The 18441-nt window shown below is 40.3% G+C and overlaps 1 protein-coding gene across 3 annotated transcripts in view; it reads right to left on the bottom strand.

The window, feature by feature from the left end:
* Positions 1-8835: 8835 nt before the first annotated feature.
* The window catches only part of LOC132576790 (sushi domain-containing protein 4-like), a 209255-nt gene continuing 199649 nt past the window's right edge, over positions 8836-18441 (bottom strand). For all 3 annotated transcript variants that reach the window (XM_060246089.1, XM_060246091.1, XM_060246090.1), the window contains 3 exons: positions 17958-18102; positions 11341-11723; positions 8836-9384 (listed from right to left, as the gene is read on the bottom strand). In XM_060246089.1, the coding sequence (XP_060102072.1) occupies positions 9356-9384; positions 11341-11723; positions 17958-18102 (557 nt within the window). In that variant the 3' untranslated portion in view covers positions 8836-9355. The remainder of the gene's footprint in view (positions 9385-11340; positions 11724-17957; positions 18103-18441) is intronic.

The raw sequence follows: 18441 nt of genomic DNA, 5'->3' as shown, positions 1-18441 counted from the left end.
CTCTGGTTAGACCTCACCTGGTTAGACCTCACCTTCAGTCACCACAATTTAAGAAGGATATAGACAAGCTGGGATGTGTCTAGAGGAGGGCAACAAAGATAGTGAGGGGTATGAAGACCAAGTCCTATGAGGAAAGGCTGAAGGAGCTGGGTATGTTTAGCCTGGAGAGGAGATGACTGAGAGGTGATATGATCACCATCTTTAAGTACTTGAAGTGCTCATATAGAGGATGGTGCAAAATTGTTTTCTGTTGCGTCAGAAGTTTGGACCAGAACCAATGGGTTGAAATGAAATCAAAATAATTTTTGACTAAATTTCCTGACAGAGCGGTTCCTTGGTGGAATAGGAGGTGGTGGGCTCTCCTTCTTTGGAGGCTTTTAAACAGAGGCTAGATGGCCATCTGACAGCAAAGATGATTCTGTGAATTAGGCAGGTCACAAGAAGGAGGGCAGGAAAAGTTGCATCAGTTCTTAGTTCTTGTGGCCTTACATGCCCAGAGAAATGCTGAGTGCCACTTTGGGATCAGGATGCAATTTTTCTCCAGGCCAGTTTGGCAAGGGATCATGGAAGGTTTTTTTCTTTTTTAATCTTCTGGGCATGGAGCAGGGGTCACTGGGGATGTATGTGTGTGGGGGAGGTAATTGTGAAGTTCCTGCATTGTGCACAGGGGTTGTACTAGATGACCCTGGAGGTACCTATGATTCTAATGCACTCTACATGGGGCTGCCCATGAAGACTGTCTGGAAGCTACAGTCGGTACAAAATGCAGCAATCAGAGTGGGGCTGAAGGGCCATATCACTCCAATCTTGCTGCATCTACACTTGCTCCCAGTTTGCTTCTGGACTCAACTCAAGGTGCCGTCACTAAAGCCCTGTACAGTTTGGGGACAGCAGACCTCAATGACTATCTTCTTCAATATTAACCTACCCATCCACTTTGGTCATTCTCAGAGGCTCTAGGTGCTCTCTGAGGCTAGATGGGTGGCTACCCAAGAAATGAACTTCTTGGCTGTGGCACTGAAACTCTGGAACTACCTCCCCAGAGAGATTCACCTGTCTCTATCATTATCTTCTACAAAATAGGTGAAGTCTTCTTCTTTTTTATATTGTTTCATTTGACATACCCCCAATAACTGTCATCAGCCTCCTCTCAGGTTTATATGTTTTTATAGAAGTACTGTATATATCCTTTATTTTAAATCTTGTAATGTGGACATGTTTTAATTGGTTGCCACCTTGGGACTCTGTTTGGGTGGAAAGGCAGCATAGAAACATTTTAAATAAATTGGTTGGCATAAGGGGGTCTTGGAACACACTAGTGCAGATTTCCTCTGTTTCATTTTCCCAACTATCCAAAAGCTGCATCTTTCAATTTGTTTCTCCATTCCCATGTTAAACATACACTTTTTAAAAAAGGTAGTCTTGAGGTATTGAAACATACGATTGGATCACAGTTCATTTATGTGACAAAGATGCATTTCCCCCCTCAGTGTGAATGTGCACATCATTAATGAACTAAAAACCAGCAGGTTGCGCATGCATAGTCCTTTATATATGTCTGGGAAATTTCTAAAAGATGAAAGAATGTCAGATACCTAATGCACTGGCTCCACTTCAAGTCCAGGTAATTCAGAACTTTTAAACATACTTTTATAACATACTGATGCGAAATGACGAAGACAGAACCTACTCTTAAAACATAGCATTTAATCTCCAGGCCATCTACATATGCCTGTTGATTAAAATGTGTTTGAGAGCAGATTCAACTGACACCTAAGTGGCTTGGCAGTGCAGAGATTCTCAAGTATAAACAGCTTCTATATCACAGTCTCAATCTAGGCATGATTTATGAAAGCACTCCCAACATGGGAAACAATCTACACAACATCCACCGATTCTCAGTTGCTGAGAAAAAAATTTCTCTAGCATATGCCATGTGCTTTCAGTTGTTCAGCATCAGATGGAGACAAGTGTATCCAGTCAGTCTCCAGCTATCACCTAGCTCAATCCATGAAAGCCAGATTATGAAATTTAGAGGAAAGCAACACTAAAGGAAGATAATTGCATTAGCAGGTTTGGGCTGCAGAAGATACACTACTACTGTTTAAAAGATGCTCAGTCAGTGAATAGGCCTCTCTTCTAAGTTGGAAATATTTAAGAGAGATGCTGGCTGTCACCCATGGGGTTCACATGTGAAACTACTTTCATATTCCCTGTACAGGCTACTTTCATGTGTCCCACAAATTACTAAATGATAGCACGTCCGTTAAAGATACCTTTCTTTGACAGTGATGACTGACCTCCTTACAGAAACAGTAATGGATGTGGTAAAATCTCATAGTGTAATGAAATCAAGACCAAAGAGAGGTGTGGTGCTGCCTTATCAGAATTATACACATCAAGGAACAGACCAAAACATGGAAACATCTTTCAGAAACAATAACAGGACAGCAGTAGGAATCTTGCACCTAAGCAAAGTGCATTTATATACTTGGAAGCAGGGTTACCTCTAGGTTGCAGGAACGCTGCTCTTACTTATCCAAGATGGGCAACACAGATTGCATTTCAAAATGAATTCTGACAGAGGGTGATATGTAACTTCACATACCTGACCCCCAAGGAAAAGCATGAGGGTCAGGAGCAATCAGAAGTCTATAACATTAACCATTTAGTGCACTGATAGGACACAGCCAGAAAGACAACACAAGATGGAAGTGTTTATGTTACTCAGTTAAAACTACTACATGCAAACTCTAGTTTCTTAATAATTGGTAATGGACCAGCAAATTACTTAGTAAGAGTAATTTACTGGGGGTGGGGGACTCTCAAAGGTTTTCTTAGTCTGAAAGAAGACCAATGACTTTGTTCAGGCACAAGACAGCTTCAGATGAACCTCATACAACTGTGGTCATTTCTTAGGGTTGCCAAGTCCAATTTAAGAAATATCTGGGGACTTTGGGGGTGGAGCCAGGAGACTTTGGGGGTGGAGCCAGGAGCAAGGAAGTGACATCACTTCCAAGTCAAAGGTCAAGTGATGTCACTTCCTGAGCTTCACTCCTCTATATCAGTTCCAGCACACTGCATCAAACCCCACCTCTAAAACCCTTCACGGGGGTTTAGGAATCCTAATTTCTACATCACTTAAATTGAATGTGTCCATCTAAAAAATTCAAACCCATGGGCAATGGCTATCCTCCTACACTTCAAAATGGGGTCTCTTCTAATACTAAATGTATATATCCCTCCCCAGCAAAAATGATCAGATATAGCAAGGTGCTGTAATTAATCTGAATTTTTATTGAAGAACTTTTATTAGATACTCCAGCACACCTGATTCTAAAGGGGGGGGGGAGAGAGAGACTTTAGTGCTAGACTCAATTCAAATGATAAGATTCTAATTGACAAATTTGGATGAAAGCTTGCTAAATAATGTCACTTAATTCAAAACAGATATGGGCTTCCCCCTTAAACAGTGGACGCCATTCCCAACCTAGTAAGACTTAGTTACTGCTGTCTTCTCAGGTCAAACACAATTACAAGGCTAAGTAGCTCTATCATACCTCTGGTAATTCTGTGGTCAGGTATTTCTCAGTTGCATTCCCTTTGCCACAAAAAAGAATTTGTAGCTCTTTATGCTTCAGGAACTTGGCAATTTGGAAGCTTAAGATAATTCACACCAGAGAAAATTCTTATATGCACACTAGAGCATATTATGTCCTCCTCTATGTCTAGCAATTGGGAGTGGAGGTTTGCATATATCACCCCTACCAAAAATCCTAATAAGCAGCTCTGGTTACCATCATGTAATAGAATAGCTCTAGGGTTGCCAGGACCTGTCACTGACCAGAGGCAGGAGTAGGGTTGCCAGCTCCAGGTTGGGGTATTCCTGGAGACTTGGAGGTGGAGCCTGGGGAGGACACAGAACTCAGGGGATTACAATGCTCCCAAAGGCCACCCTCCAAAGCATCCATTTTCTCCAGTAGAAATTGACTTTGTAATCTGGAGATATGCCATAATTCCAGGAAATACTTTCAAGTATCAGTTATTCGTCTTTCCATTTAGTGGGATTAGAAAAGAACACAATATCAAAGCAATATATGCAGTATACTGCATTTAGAACACCTGAGACTCAGAAGCAAAGTTCCCTCTAAGCTGTGGGGTCATGTGAGCAAAAAATCTACTTTGTGAGCTACTGGCATTGAAGTCATGAGCTCCTGCATAAATTAGTTTCATGTGGGGCCATTTTTCCTGAGCTAAGACAAAAATGTGTGAGCTGGAGACTAAAAACTGAACTAGCTCACACTAACTCAGCTTAGAGGAAACATTGCTCAAAAATATGTTTAAATGTCATCTAGAACCAACATATTCATAATGCAATAAACTATATTGCTTCTTTTTCACAAAAAATACAATTCCTGTCAAACTATCTGATCTTTACCTGGAAAATCCCTTCCCCCAGTTGTTATAGGATTGGTTTGTTTGGTGTGTTTGTTGTGATTAAAAAAAAACCTGCTATATCTTAAGGGGGGGGAAGGAGAGCAAGATAATTAACTCAGCTAAACAATGCTAGCAAATAAAAATAGGTTAGTTTAACACCCATTTTCTCAAGTGAAAATGACTTCTGTAATCTGGAAATGAGTTGAATAAGTATGCTTGCACATGAAAAAATATACCTTGAATTAAACGTTGTTGGTCTTAAAGGTGCCACTGGGTTCAAAGTTTTAGCAAGGTTTTAAAAATTAAGACAAATTTCTTCAGAATGTTCCAGACACCCGGGCCAGCATATACTAAAGTTAAGCTGAACATGGGGTAGCCAAAGGCAATAAAAGCAGAGGAGGCAATAAATCAGATAAGACAATGAAAAAATAAACAGTCTCCACAAGAACACAAGGCTGGGACTGCGCTTAGCCCAGCCCGGCTGAAAAGCACATAAAACGAAAACTTAAGCACTCTAAACCAATACCTTAAATCATTGTAGAAAGCACCTTAGTAGCAGAGCAAAACAGCGTCAGAAGATTACTCCTTGCCTGTACACCCACCCACTGCAATTCCTGTTCTGGAAGAGAGGCTTTTCGTCTTAAAAGCAAAGCAACCCCAAAAGTTCTCAATAAGTATTCTACTGCAAAGTTCTGCAGAAGTTGCTGCTGACAGGTTGAGGGCAAGGCAGTTTATCAGTTCATGCATCATTCAAAATCTCATCAAGAACACCTCATGCCTTTCTGTTCTGTAGTGAAGGCACAGGGCAGGTTTGTGTGAGGAGAAAATGTTTGCTAGATCTCCCCTCTCTCGGTGCCTGGAAGGAATGTTTATTTACACACCAACCACCGTTTGAGCAATGAGATCTACAAATCGCGCAGGCTCTACAAATCTTCCTTACTAACAGGACAGGACAGACACCCCCCCCTCCCTTCTTTTTAGGCTCTTTCTTAGCATGCCTGGGTGATGACTGGACTCCAGTGCTGAGCCTTCGGTGGGTGCAGGGAATCAGGCAGGCTCTCTCCAGGAGAGTGGCATGAAATTGGAGCCGTTCCCCTCCCCCCCTCCCGCTTCTGGACTTTTGAAGAGCGGGGGAGGAGGCTATAAATTCTGGAGTCCCCCGCCAGGGCGGGGGGGTTGGGAAGCCTATCATTTCTTTTGATACTTGCTAAAAGCTAATCATATTTCTGATAACAGGATTAAGACAATGGAAACAGGCCTTTTCATAACTGCATGATGCTGCATACTAGAAATTCTAATATCTAGTACTCAGTGAAGAAAGAATGTTGACAAGAACCATGTTATAGTGGGCCTTTATAGAAGCAATAGTATAGCCGATAGTATAGTCTATACCAGTCTACCACTTGTAGGTAGAGGATTATAAATTTATTGTGTAAATGTCCTAGAATATCAGAGATGAATATTCCAACCTGGTTAGTTTTCTGTATCCAGGAGGCTTCTTTTAAAATGGGAATGAGCACTGAAACACTGCAACCTAAATTCACAGAGCCCTGATACATGATTGTTTTGAATCAGAATCCATCTGAAGTTTTCTATCAATGTTTATGGACAAAAACTGAAAATGTAAGATTTTTTGACAGATGTTTAGTAGTCCTTGGGCAGATTTCTTCACTCTGCACTGTTCCTGAACCATTCCACTGTGATATTATGCCTGTGTCCTTCTACCTTTACATTCTGTACTTATGACATATTCTATGAATTTTAGACTGCCCTATCATGGTCCAAATCACCACAACCAAAAACTGCAGCAACAGCATCTATGCAGACCTTTCAAAGGAAGGCTAATAAAATTGGCTTAAATTTCTACCCAACATCAAATTTGTACATTTATGGTCACATAATTTAGGGTTTTAGCGTTGAACTCCTCCTCAAGTTCAGATTAATGGGAGACCACATGAAGGCTAATTTCAGTTATATAGCATGAGCCGGTCAAATGGCAACACAGACTGGCAACCAAAAAAAGTCCTATTGGGAGCAATGCTCACTAATAAGCATATGAAATGGACACAGGAGAGTTGTTTGCCTTCAGAACTCAGACATGTTCAATATAAATGTAACATTTGGATGCTGCAGCAAACACTGGAACTTTTTGAAACAGATGCAGATAGAAACCACATTGTTACCACTCCACAATGCATCAGCTTTCTTAGCATGGCTGTATAGGTTGTTTAGTGCCTGGCTATGAAGCAGAAGTTGTTTTCAGACAACTATAATTAGCCTAAATATCCCTGAATTGCAAATACATTTCTGGGGTCTTTGGGGATGTTTATTATCAGAATTATGAGCCATTAAAGTGAATATATGAGCACAATTGCACCACTGACACCTACACACACACGCTCTTCTATGTGTCTGCAGTATTCATTTGTTGTATCACTGCATAATTCACTATGGGCTCTAAGAAGCAAGGATAATCTTTTCAGTGCATATGGAGATAGGTGGGTGGATGTTTATATACAGAAAGCTTCGACTAAGTATTGGATGAGAGACTTCAAGAGCTATTGTAACAGCAACATTATAGAGAAAAAAAATCATACACGCATTTGAAGAAATGCAGTTGGTAACCCTTTCTTCTCTTTAAAAACCCCCAAGCTTTAACACCTGCAAACAATCTGGTTGTATTTTCTCCAACATTATTATCAATATGTAGGGCCAGATTAACAATTAGGCAAAGTAGGCACTGGCCTATGGGCCCCCACGCCTTTAGGAGCCCTAAACTGGCTCCCCCCCCCATTTTCCCCCTACTTGCAGCCCTCGCAGCCTGCACACGCAGCCAGCAACTGAGCCGCTCTTTGCCCGACTTGCCTGGGGTGGTTGCTGCTGACAGTTGCCAAGTTTGCCTCTCCCCTGCAGCTTTGTCAAAGGGGCTTTTGAGAAGGTGCCTGCATGCTGAGGTTGCAGCAGGGGCCACGGGTGGTGGTGGTAGGGCTCCGACTCTTGAGATAATTTGTGTGGGGCCCCTGAGGCTTTGACTGCCTAGGAACCTTCACAGGGTTTAATCCAGCACTGACAATATGCACGAGTGTAATTTACAACTGGACAATGGAGCAATGATGTAAAGCATTCAAGTGTTTCTCCAGTGTACTTATAGTAACACTAGAAATGTCGTGAGTGTCACTCATCTATCAGCAGTTTCTCTTAAATATGTTATGAAATTAGTTGAAGGAAAACAACTCTTTTTTCATTAAAAAGCATACAGAACATCCACGTAACATAACAATAGTGTGAGCCTCCCTAAGTCCCCTATGGGAAGAAGGTGCAGGATATAAATTAAATAAATATCTGTGCAAGAGCTCTATTAAAAAAAAAAAAAAAATAGCCGCCTCCTCTAGTGTTGTAATCCTGAGCATACTTCCTAGGGAGTAAATCCCTTTGAATTCAGTGGAATTTACTTCTGAAAAAACATGTTTAGGATTGTACTGTAACTATAGACTGGAAGAGACTTCTCATTGAACTCAGCACAACCACATGGGAAACCCCTTCACAGAAACACAAGATTTACCAGTTTCAACTGCGCAAGTGGACCGCTGCTTCAGAAACTCAAGGCAATACTTTTATTTTATCAGGTTGGTTCAAACAACTCTTCCTTGTATGTTCTGAGTGGGACACAATAATGCATACTGTCTGGGATGACCTCAGGATTTGCCTAAGGTGTCTGTACCATGTTCTCCTATAATTTGGTGACATTCATAAAATAAGAGGAGGGGGAGATTGGATTTATACCCCGCCTTTTACTCGGAGTCTCAGAGCGGCTTACAATCTTTTTTCCCTCCCGACAACAGACACCCTGAGAGGTAGGTGGGGCTGAGAGAGCTCTCAAATAATTGCTCTTGAGGAGAACAGTGCTGAGAGAATTATGACTGACCCGAGGTCAGTCCAGTAGGTGCATGGCGTGGAGTGGGGAATCAAACCCGGTTCTCCCTGATAAGAGTCCACACATTTAATCACTACACCAAACCGGCTCTCATAACCATGTCATATGCAGTGCAGCCATAGAAATATTTAACAAATAATAAAATATATTTATACTTTACTCCAAACATACCTCATCCTTTATGTAATGATTGGACCTTCTACTTCACTTTTATAGTTAACCCTTCTCTTTGGCCTTATATTTTTGTTGCTGTGGCCACTTCCTTAAGTGGGATCACCATAAGCTAGACAAACATTTTCCCCATATGCAAAGGACAGATAGCTACAGTAATGGGGAGAACATGGAACCTCCCATTTGAAACCTCCTTTGCCACAGCAGCAAGGAGGAAACCACAGATCAGTGCAGTTGTCTGGAAAACATTTCCAAAAGCTTGGTTTATGCAGAACATTCAAAGAACCCTCTCGTTTATTTTAATTTCAACACTTTTATTTTTTTTTCTGAATAAGTTAGGATTCCTTTTAAATTGTAGTCCCTCATAAATATGAAGCAGCTTTGATAAAGTAAAATTTACATAAACTGACATATTTTCTTTAGGCAGTTTGTACCACAAATCACTCTCACTGGGTGTTTCTAAAGAGCTGTTAAAACTTCCTACGATGCAGATACCCACTCGTCACTATTCCATGAAGCTAGAGTTCTTTTGCCGTGACTAGTCTCATCAAATCCTCAGGATTCATTTTGTAAAGCTGCTGTTGAATAGCTGATGCTCTCAACCCCCAAAGTTGATTAAGATGTGTGCACAAAATCTGGTGATGTTATCATGTGGAAGATTTATAAAAACAAAAAATACCCTTCCCCACCCAATTTTTAAGCAGTCTTTATATAGAGATTTATATAGATATATAGGTATGTATATATATGTGCATGATTCTTTCTCCCCTCCCCCCCAAGCTGTGAGCAAGTAATGAGCAAGATTTGTGCAGATTAAAGGTCTTCATCCATCAATGGGATTTCTAGAAAATAAAAGAAAGAGTTAATTGGGTTTTAATTGTGAATTCTCTGAAGATGGCCCCTGAAATTTTAGTTAACTATAATATACCATTAACAGGGCCATTGTTGCTAAAAGGTTAAGGCACTTAAGTGTACATGGATTCAGGCAATCCTTTTTTCCATTACATGAAAACCTCTGTTACCGTAGAGAAGGGGTTTCATACAAATCAGCCTGATAAAAGCACCTTATAACTGGCAGTGTCTTCAAGCAATCCTTTGACTACCCCATGTTATGCCCAATCAGTGTTCACCAATGTACTTAAGATCCCTCATGTGCTTCAAATTTTCCATACAGTTAAGGAAAATTTGGGGTCAAGTATATTAGCATGCTGAAAGCAGTAAGCATTTAAATAAATCAAATGTTTAAGGCTGTCAAGGTGAGAAGCCCAACAAGAGTGGTCTAAGAGCTGTCACCAGCTCTGAGCTGGTTTTGGGAATGGGAAATAAATAAATATGTAAATAAATCAATCAATCTGCTGCTCTTGATTTTCCTATGAGCAAAACTGCACAAACATTTCCAAGGCTTTAACTTAGCTAGGGTGTATCATATTTAGGGTGTATCATGTTTAATGATCTCACTCAAAACGGAGCTGACACCAGCTGATTATGACTTCAGTTAAACCCATTTAGTTGAGAAATTCAGAGCTAGTCTGATATCGAGTGTGTATTTTCTATCACTTTTTTCCATACCAAAGTGTAGCCAAAGTGTATATAATGGGTTAATTAGGGCAATTAACTTTCTTCTTCTCACCTCTACTGATAGGAGAGCTGATGCAGTGCTGAGACACCAGCTTCTCTTTTTACTGATGTAACACATAAAGTAGATTCTGATGGGCATAAAATACACTACAATCATACCACCTAAAATTCAAGGTCTATGGGAAAATCAATGATGGGAAAATCAATGATGACAAGATAAGTATGTTTTTTTTGGTGTGTTCTTGACAGAATTCTGGAAAATAGGCAGATATTATGTGATTTTTTTGATGATTCCATTCATGTGTTCCTCTTTTTTATTTTTTAAGTAGGATGAAGAAATTGGGCATGTATATTTCCACAGATGCTTTCATACTCCTTGCACAGGATGCAGCTTGGATTCTCCACACATTTTAACAAATGTGTGATTCCCTGTTATATCTGAGAAAATGAACCTAGGAGACCTCAAGGAAATGTTCAGTCATTTCCTTCATTACAATTATAACACTATTTAATTAAATGTGGTTGATTGTAAAGGTTGTTGATTAATCTCAAGGTGTTTTTTGCACCAAGAAGAAAGCTTGCCCCCACTGAGATTAGTCATAGTTAGACCTTGAGCTGCATTGCATGCCTTGTGCGTCAGAAGACAGAAGTCAATATGTAAGCATTAAGTTTGGTAGCGGTTTTGACCTTGGAGGATGTCACAATGATCAGGTGCACAAGAGGCTGTTGTCCAGTGGCTCTGTGAACACTCTGTGGCTGTAACACCATATCCTTCGTGGAGAGGGGGGCCATAGCACATGCTTTGCACGTAAAAGGTCCTAGGTTCAGTCCATGGCATCCTGTTAAAAGGAGCAGGCAGCATCTGATGGGCAGAGAAGAGTCTCTCTGCCTGAAGAGTTCCATAATTCAGGAACAGACAATACTGGGCTAGATGAACCTTGATATAAAGCTGCTTCATATGCTCATACCCAGCCCTCTATTTTTGATAAGGAATTCTTACATATAACCTCTTGGTATAACTTGATGTGAGGTGGTATGAAAGTTAGTGCAGCTGAAGCATCAACATCAGAAGCATTAACATCAGAAGCAAAACATACAAAAAGCCAGGACAAAAAAAAGGCCAACTGTGAGACTAAGTTGCTTCTCCAGTCTCATGATTTCTTCACACAGAGAAAGACTGACTAAAATAAGCCCATGTAATGTTCAAAAATCAAAATTACCATCTGCAATGTCAATGCTTGGGCTGGTGGATGCTACTTCCCCGGTGGTGCTGTTGATAGCATCAGTTCTCTCTGAGACAGGATGTGCTCCCACTTGACACACTGAAGATGTGTACAAACTTTGAAGGAGTTCAGAAGAGCCTGAAATGCTGTCGCAGGTATCAAATTCAGCTGGCAATCTGTCCAGGTCTTCTGGACCAGGATAAGCTGGAGGGTTCTGATCATCTGCTTGTGAAATATACCCCTGGCCTGCAGGGGACATGCATGCAGGTGCCAAGCCATTCAAGCCACTGCTCACAGCTTCATCATAGGAAGGAAGCATGACAGGAACACCATCCACCACCACAAAGTCAGGATCACTGCTGCAGCTCTCCTGAGCACCTCTACATGGAGACAGAACAGAGAGGTTGGATAACTAAATACCATATTCTAGCAACAGACAAGCTTTTGACTATAGTGGTTTTTAATCACCTGAAACAGAGCTAATGCATCATTAATATTTACTTCAGAGATATGCAGGAGTCTGCTCAGACTGATAGTTATGTGCAATTTATCACATCTCCAACAAACCAAAGAACACTTTAGAGAAGGAAAGCAAGCAGCTGGGTAGTACAGATAAGGAATTTTCTGTATTCCTCACTCTGAACATCAGCCTATGAAAAGATTTCCAGAATCCTGGGCACAAAAAAACCACGATGGGAAACCTTAGGGAAAGCAGTAATGGCACCACAGGTTATGTTCATTATACTCTGGTATCTGGACTGAGTACTGTCAGGCGACTCTGCACTGAAGGCAAGCAGTGGAACTTGCAGTTTAAGTTAGAAATGAGCGTGACTGTCTCATCACATGAGAAAAAGAGTCTTGCATTCATTCTGGGGTCTCAAAAACAGCAACAAGAATCAGCTACCAACACCACCCAGGGGCAACAGCAGGATTGTGTGGCTTTCCAAGGGAATACCTTCCAAAAGAAGAAAATTGTAAAACAAGCATATTTTTATTTATTTATTTATTTATTTATTTGGGATTTATATCCCGCCCTTCCCACAAGTGGCTCAGGGCGGCTTCCAGTGATAGATCCAACAAAATTACAGTATTTAAACATATAAAGGGATCAGCATTTAAAACAAATAAAAACAGATAAAACCATGGTTATCAATAAATATTAATAAATTATTAGATTAGATTTGAAGGATCTGAAGATTAAAGGCACAATACAACCTTTAATTTGACTGAATACAACAGTACAGGTCAGCATACAGTACACTGTGTAGTCCTATGGACCATCTTAACTACAGTCATCCCTTAAACTGGAATGTTTTGGGATCTTATTCCATGCTCCTCCACAGTTGCAATTTTTGGCAAAGCCCATTATCCTCTCTTAGAACTCAAAAGTTCCAGAGGTGCACAAAGGTTCAACAGGTTAACGTTACATGGTAAATCATACAACAGAGACATACAGTCGTGAAACAAGTGATGTTTTTATTCAACAGCAGTAGCAGAAAGAGAGCAAGTTTGGTGTAGTGGTTAAGTGCGTGGACTCTTATCTGGGAGAAACAGGTTTGATTCCCCACTCCTCCACTTGGCACTTGCTGGAATGGCCTTAGGTCAGCCATAGCTTTCACAGGAGTTGTCTTTGAAAGGACAGCTACTGTAACAGCTCTCTCAGCCCCACCTACCTCACAGGGTGTCTGTTGTGGAGGAGGGGGAGGTAAAGGAGATTGTGACCACTCTGAGACTCTGAGATTCAGAGTGTAGGGCGAGAAATAAATCCAATATCATCATCATCTTCTTCTGAAAAAAAAATAATGAGAAAGGTTGCCAACTTTCTGCTCCAGCTGGGCTCCTGTATAGTCGAAAATTGCATGACAGCAGAACAGCATGAGGGTGTTCCTATCATAACTCACATCAGGCATTTTTAAATCTTATAAAATATCAAATATGCTTCAAGAGCATATGCATCCAGCTAGGCTGGAGAGTTGGCAAAAGAATGAAGTGATGTAGACTGATCCTGGTAGTTTTTTGTCTTGTAGAAATATGAGGAGTTCAACACCAAGATAGGAATGCATGCCAAACATTATTATGGGAAGAATCATTCTGGATTTTTAAATTGACTCTGTGGCCCCTCCGTGGTCTAAATGCAAGTTTGGGTTTTGCCTGTTTCTTATGAACATACAATGTGCTGGCAATACTGTTTAGTTATGAAGGTTTGATGTGTATGCACCTTTTACATACTGGTAGACATGTCACAGCTGATGCTGATTTAGTGTTTTTAGATTGTGATATCTCCAGACACTCATCCTGAGCGTTCTGGAGACGCCAGCCTATCCTTTACTGTTTGACTCGATGTGTATGAGGATTTATATGAATGCGTAAGCTCTATTATTTTAAAACTTTTTAATCTTCTATTAGAACGGTAATTTAATATGCATACACTCTGGTGTTTATAGAAGTTGGTAGTTCTTCGTGTCCCTGATCCATTTGCCTGATGAAGCTACTGTGAAATGGCTCAGCACAGCTAGCGGTCCATTGCCAAGCCAAAATTTGTGGGGACACCAGAGATCATCATTTGACACCCATAGGAGCCTTTAGAAATGAGTGGATCTCTACTGTATAAACTTAAGCTCTGCTGTGGTCCTTTTAGACTTTGTATTTAAAACTGGATTCAAGAACATTGTATGTATTCACCCTTAGTGCTGGGGTTTCAGCCTTCAAGTCAGCACACATGGAGATGTTGAGCTGCATATTGTCCAGCCTTTATAAGTATTATAATTGATATTTTTGAAAAATAATTGTATACAAATTTTCATACATATTTATACTTTATTGTCACATTGGTAATACACAACTATTCCTAATAACCTTGGTCATGAGCTTTTTGCTTTTCTCCCTGATTTCTTGCATGGCTTCTTCCCACTGTGCTGGTAGCATTGCCAAAGCATTCCATATAGAGCCTGAGCCAAATGCATGTCTACTAAGATATGTTCCACATTATTTAATAGGCTTTCTTCTATGTAAATCTGTATGGTATTACAACCTGGGTATGTCTGGCCAGTCTTGAAAGTGGTTTATGTGCACTGCCAAGTGCTCACCCCCCCCCCCCCCCCACTGTATGTTGGGTTTCAAGGGCCACAACTCTGCCCCCTCCCCACTATGTACTGTTAAAGCCAATAAAACAGTTGCAACATATTGTTGTGGGGAGAGGGAGAGACCTGAGAGACATTTGTAGAAGTTAGACACTAGATCTGCTGAGTATGGGTGCCTCGAATTCTGAGATGGAGTATCTGAGAGGATTCTAGCATGACACTGGCTAGCGATATGCCCTAACAATATTCACCTGCCTTGGCTGCTGGTTTAGTACTCTGTTTTGGTTCAAAGTCCCCTCTTCCTTAAGCATTTCATGTGTTCATAGCATGAGAAATGCAGCCACACACCATGCAACCAGTCATCCAAAGGAATCGGCACCTTGACAGGAATTTATTTCCAGCTGTTGGTATGCTGTGATTGGAATCATATGCTCTGCTGAAATTGTGTAAGCGTATGAAGAGAGGAGAGGGGAGCAGTCATTTTTGTTTCTCTAGTGACTTGAGTGGAAGTGTAGTAACTTACCTCTGATAGCACACTTCCTGGGACACAGACATGCTGTACTGAGGTATATCAGTACCATGGCTGGTGTATGTGTGTTATGACAATATATTATTGCAGAAGAAGGCAACATGGATTTTTATACTATAAAATATTATTTTTATTCTTGAGCTATCAAGAGACGGTCATCTTCTGAGATAAGAAGCCCTGAGGTTTGGGTGGGGTAAAAATACCCTTCTTTTTGTGGTTCAATGCAAAATAAGGGTATTTATTTTTATTTCTATCTCACTTTTCTCCCTGAATCGAACCCAAAGCTATCACATTATTTTTTCCTCCTCTTCCTTATCCTGAGAACAATAACCTTGTGAAGCAGGTGAAGCTGAGAGATCATGATGGGGCCACAGAAGAGCAGTTTAATCTGTACCTAAGCAGGTTTACTTTCTCAAGTTAAAAAGTTTTTTTTAAAAAAAAAATTGGTATCTTGGTCATGGTATTAATTTTTGCTATTAAATATACAGTACTTTAACTGGTTGGTATGACTGGTATGACTATTCCATAATTGCCAATCTATTGATTACAGAAGATGTTAGACGAGGCTTTATATAGGAATATGAAGATTACTAGAGGCCAGTAATATTTGTGTAATCACTGTATACGATTTTGTTTTTGTAACTGACACTTCTTGATAATTACTAACACTTATTGGCATTATGTAGGTTATTCTCATCTAAATGATTGTTTATTATTATACACAACATATCTGGAATTTTGGTCCTCTGTATTTTAAAAAAACTTCAAGAGTTGCATATGAAAAGATAGTTATACATATTTTTATCTAAGTGTATTGGTTGCAGTTGTGCAATTTAAGTATTTGTTTTCCCCTAGACCAGTGTTCCCTCTAAGCTTAGTTAGTGTGAACTAGCTCAATTTTTTAGCCTCTGTCTGGTACATTTTGGTCTTAGCTCAGAAAGGATGGCTCCAGAGAAAACTAATTTATGCTGTAGCCAAATTGCTTGCTCGCAACTTTTAATGCCAGTAGCTCATGAAGCAGAATTTTTGTTCACAAGACCCCACAGCTTACAGGGAGCATTGCCCTAGGCCTAAATAAATCTCAAGTGTCATAACTTGGAGTTCTAACACCATTAAATAACTCTAGGGCTGCCAAGTTTCCAGGTCGGGCGGGCTTTCCCCCACCTCGGAGGTTCCCAACCCACCGGCCCCCATTGGGCCAGTGGGGGGATCCTCCCCTGATGTTGATGGTGCAATGACATCACTTGCAGTGACATCATCACACTGGCAACATTGCATGCCGGCCGCTCTAGAAGCTTTCAGGAAAACTCTATGGTTTTCCTGTATGCTCTAGCAATTTGGGAGGGAAAACTCTATGATATCAATTTGGGAGGGAAATCTCTATGGTACCATAGAGTTTTCCCTCCCAAATTGCTAGAGCATCTGGGGAAACTATAGAGTTTCCCCAGAAGCTCCTAGAGTGGCCAGTGCACGACATTGCTGGTGCAATGACACAACTTGCAAGTGATGTCATCGCATCATGGGCGTTCTGCGCACATAAAAACAGTCCCCCACTGGAGGCTTTGGGGGATTTGGCAACCCTATACAATTCCCTAACTTGGAATTTCAATTCCAGTGCCACAACTGTTTAAGTTCTGATGCTATCTTCTTTTGGCAGGCACAACTGTTAGGATAGGATTGCACCATAGTCTGTCAGCTGTTGAAATCAATAGGATTTTAAAATGTTTAATTTAAACTGGATTGTGCCCTATGGGGTATGTTTAATACAAATTTAGATTCCTATCAATTTAACTGTCATCCCTTTCTGCAAAGAGTCCTGGAAACTAGTGATGGTACTGAGAATTCTGTTCTGCAGATTCTGAGGCCTCCTTCACAGAACTAGAATACAATGGATATGTTCCAAGTATGTAAATGAAAGTATCTTAGACATTTTCTAATTGGGACATATAATTTCTCACTTTGTTAAAACATACATGCCATATGGTTGGTAGACACACACACACAAACTAACCTTTAAAAAATGATCACTGGTACTTAGCAAAAATGCCTAGTATAAGGGATATAATTTTAAAACCATTTTGACTCAGACTTTGATTTAGCTTCTCCTAATAGTCTTGGTTGTAGGAGCCCCGTGGCGCAGAGTGGAAAGCTATAGTATTGCAGTCCAAGCTTTGCTCATGACCTGAGTTCGATCCTGGTGGAAGCTGGGTTCAGGTAGCTGGCTCAAGGTTGATTCAGCCTTCCATCCTTCTGAGGTTGGTAAAATGAGTACCCAGCTTGCTAGGGGTAAAGTATAGATGACTGGGGAAGGCAATGGCAAACAACCCCATAAAAGTATGCCATGAAAACACCCTGATGTGATGTCACCCCATGGGTCAGTAATGACTTGGTGCTTGCACAGGGGACTACCTTTACCACCTTTAATGGTCTTGGTATTATATTTTTTTGCAATTTAATTAATCTTCCCCAATTTTCTCATACATAAAGACACCAATATTTAGGATACTCATCACCTTCCTGCTTCAAAGAAAAGTCTATAACATGGCAGCATGCTAAAATGGCTTAAAAATGGACTGTCCTTTAGTGTACACAAGAGGAAGGAACACTGGTAGCGGTAAATGCCACAAATTTCTATCTGATCCAAAGATTTTCTTCTGTTTTTGGACAGGTTATGAGGTTGGCCACTCAATTACAAACATGGGGAGAAAGATGGTTTGTAACTGAAAATGGCAGTCTTATGTTAAGTCTCCCCTTTCCCTTGTAAAGCATATTAGAAGTTATAACATGATTGATGGTTTTTTCCCACTCTTGAGATTTCTGGCTCCACATAATTTGCTGTTGCCTCTAGGGAAAACATTCAACACACTGACATTGGAACGTGAGTTAAGTTATTCTATATTCTACCAAAAGAGAGGGATCATAATCTCCCCCAGTCATGTCAGGTTTCCACATACAAGATCCTACTACTCTATTTGAAAATTCCAGAAAGAAAAGGCAGAACTAACCTTGGAAGGAAGTGTGCTTTAAATTTGGTCTGGAACATCCTGGCAAGAATAACTAACAGAAGCACCAGAAGAACACTGGTAGCAGTAAATGCTACAATCTTCCACGTTGTCAGGAGAGTTTCTTGTGTGTTTGGCCAGGTTTGCTCTGTGGCACAAAAGTACAATGAAAGACAGCTACATGTATTATGTAGTTTATGTAATAATTGTTTTATATTTAGAATCAACACAAAAACAGTTTCATTGGATAACAAATTTAAAATTCTTATATTTTATTAGGCCCAGGCTGAATTGTTCCACAATCTCCATAGCTCCCATACCTATCCTTTATATGTTATGTGTTTTCAAGACAATGCACAAAATCTCTCACATTAAAACAAACACAGACACACAAAGGCAAAATACAGTTTAACAATAAATAAGGTATTGTAAAAATACCAGACAAATTCAAAAAGGATCTAGGACTATACAATCATATTTGGCTTAA

The sequence above is a fragment of the Heteronotia binoei genome, chromosome 1 (genome assembly GCF_032191835.1).
Source record: "Heteronotia binoei isolate CCM8104 ecotype False Entrance Well chromosome 1, APGP_CSIRO_Hbin_v1, whole genome shotgun sequence".
Classification (NCBI taxonomy): Eukaryota; Metazoa; Chordata; class Lepidosauria; order Squamata; family Gekkonidae; genus Heteronotia; species Heteronotia binoei.
This window is presented reverse-complemented; position numbering and strand designations above follow the sequence as displayed.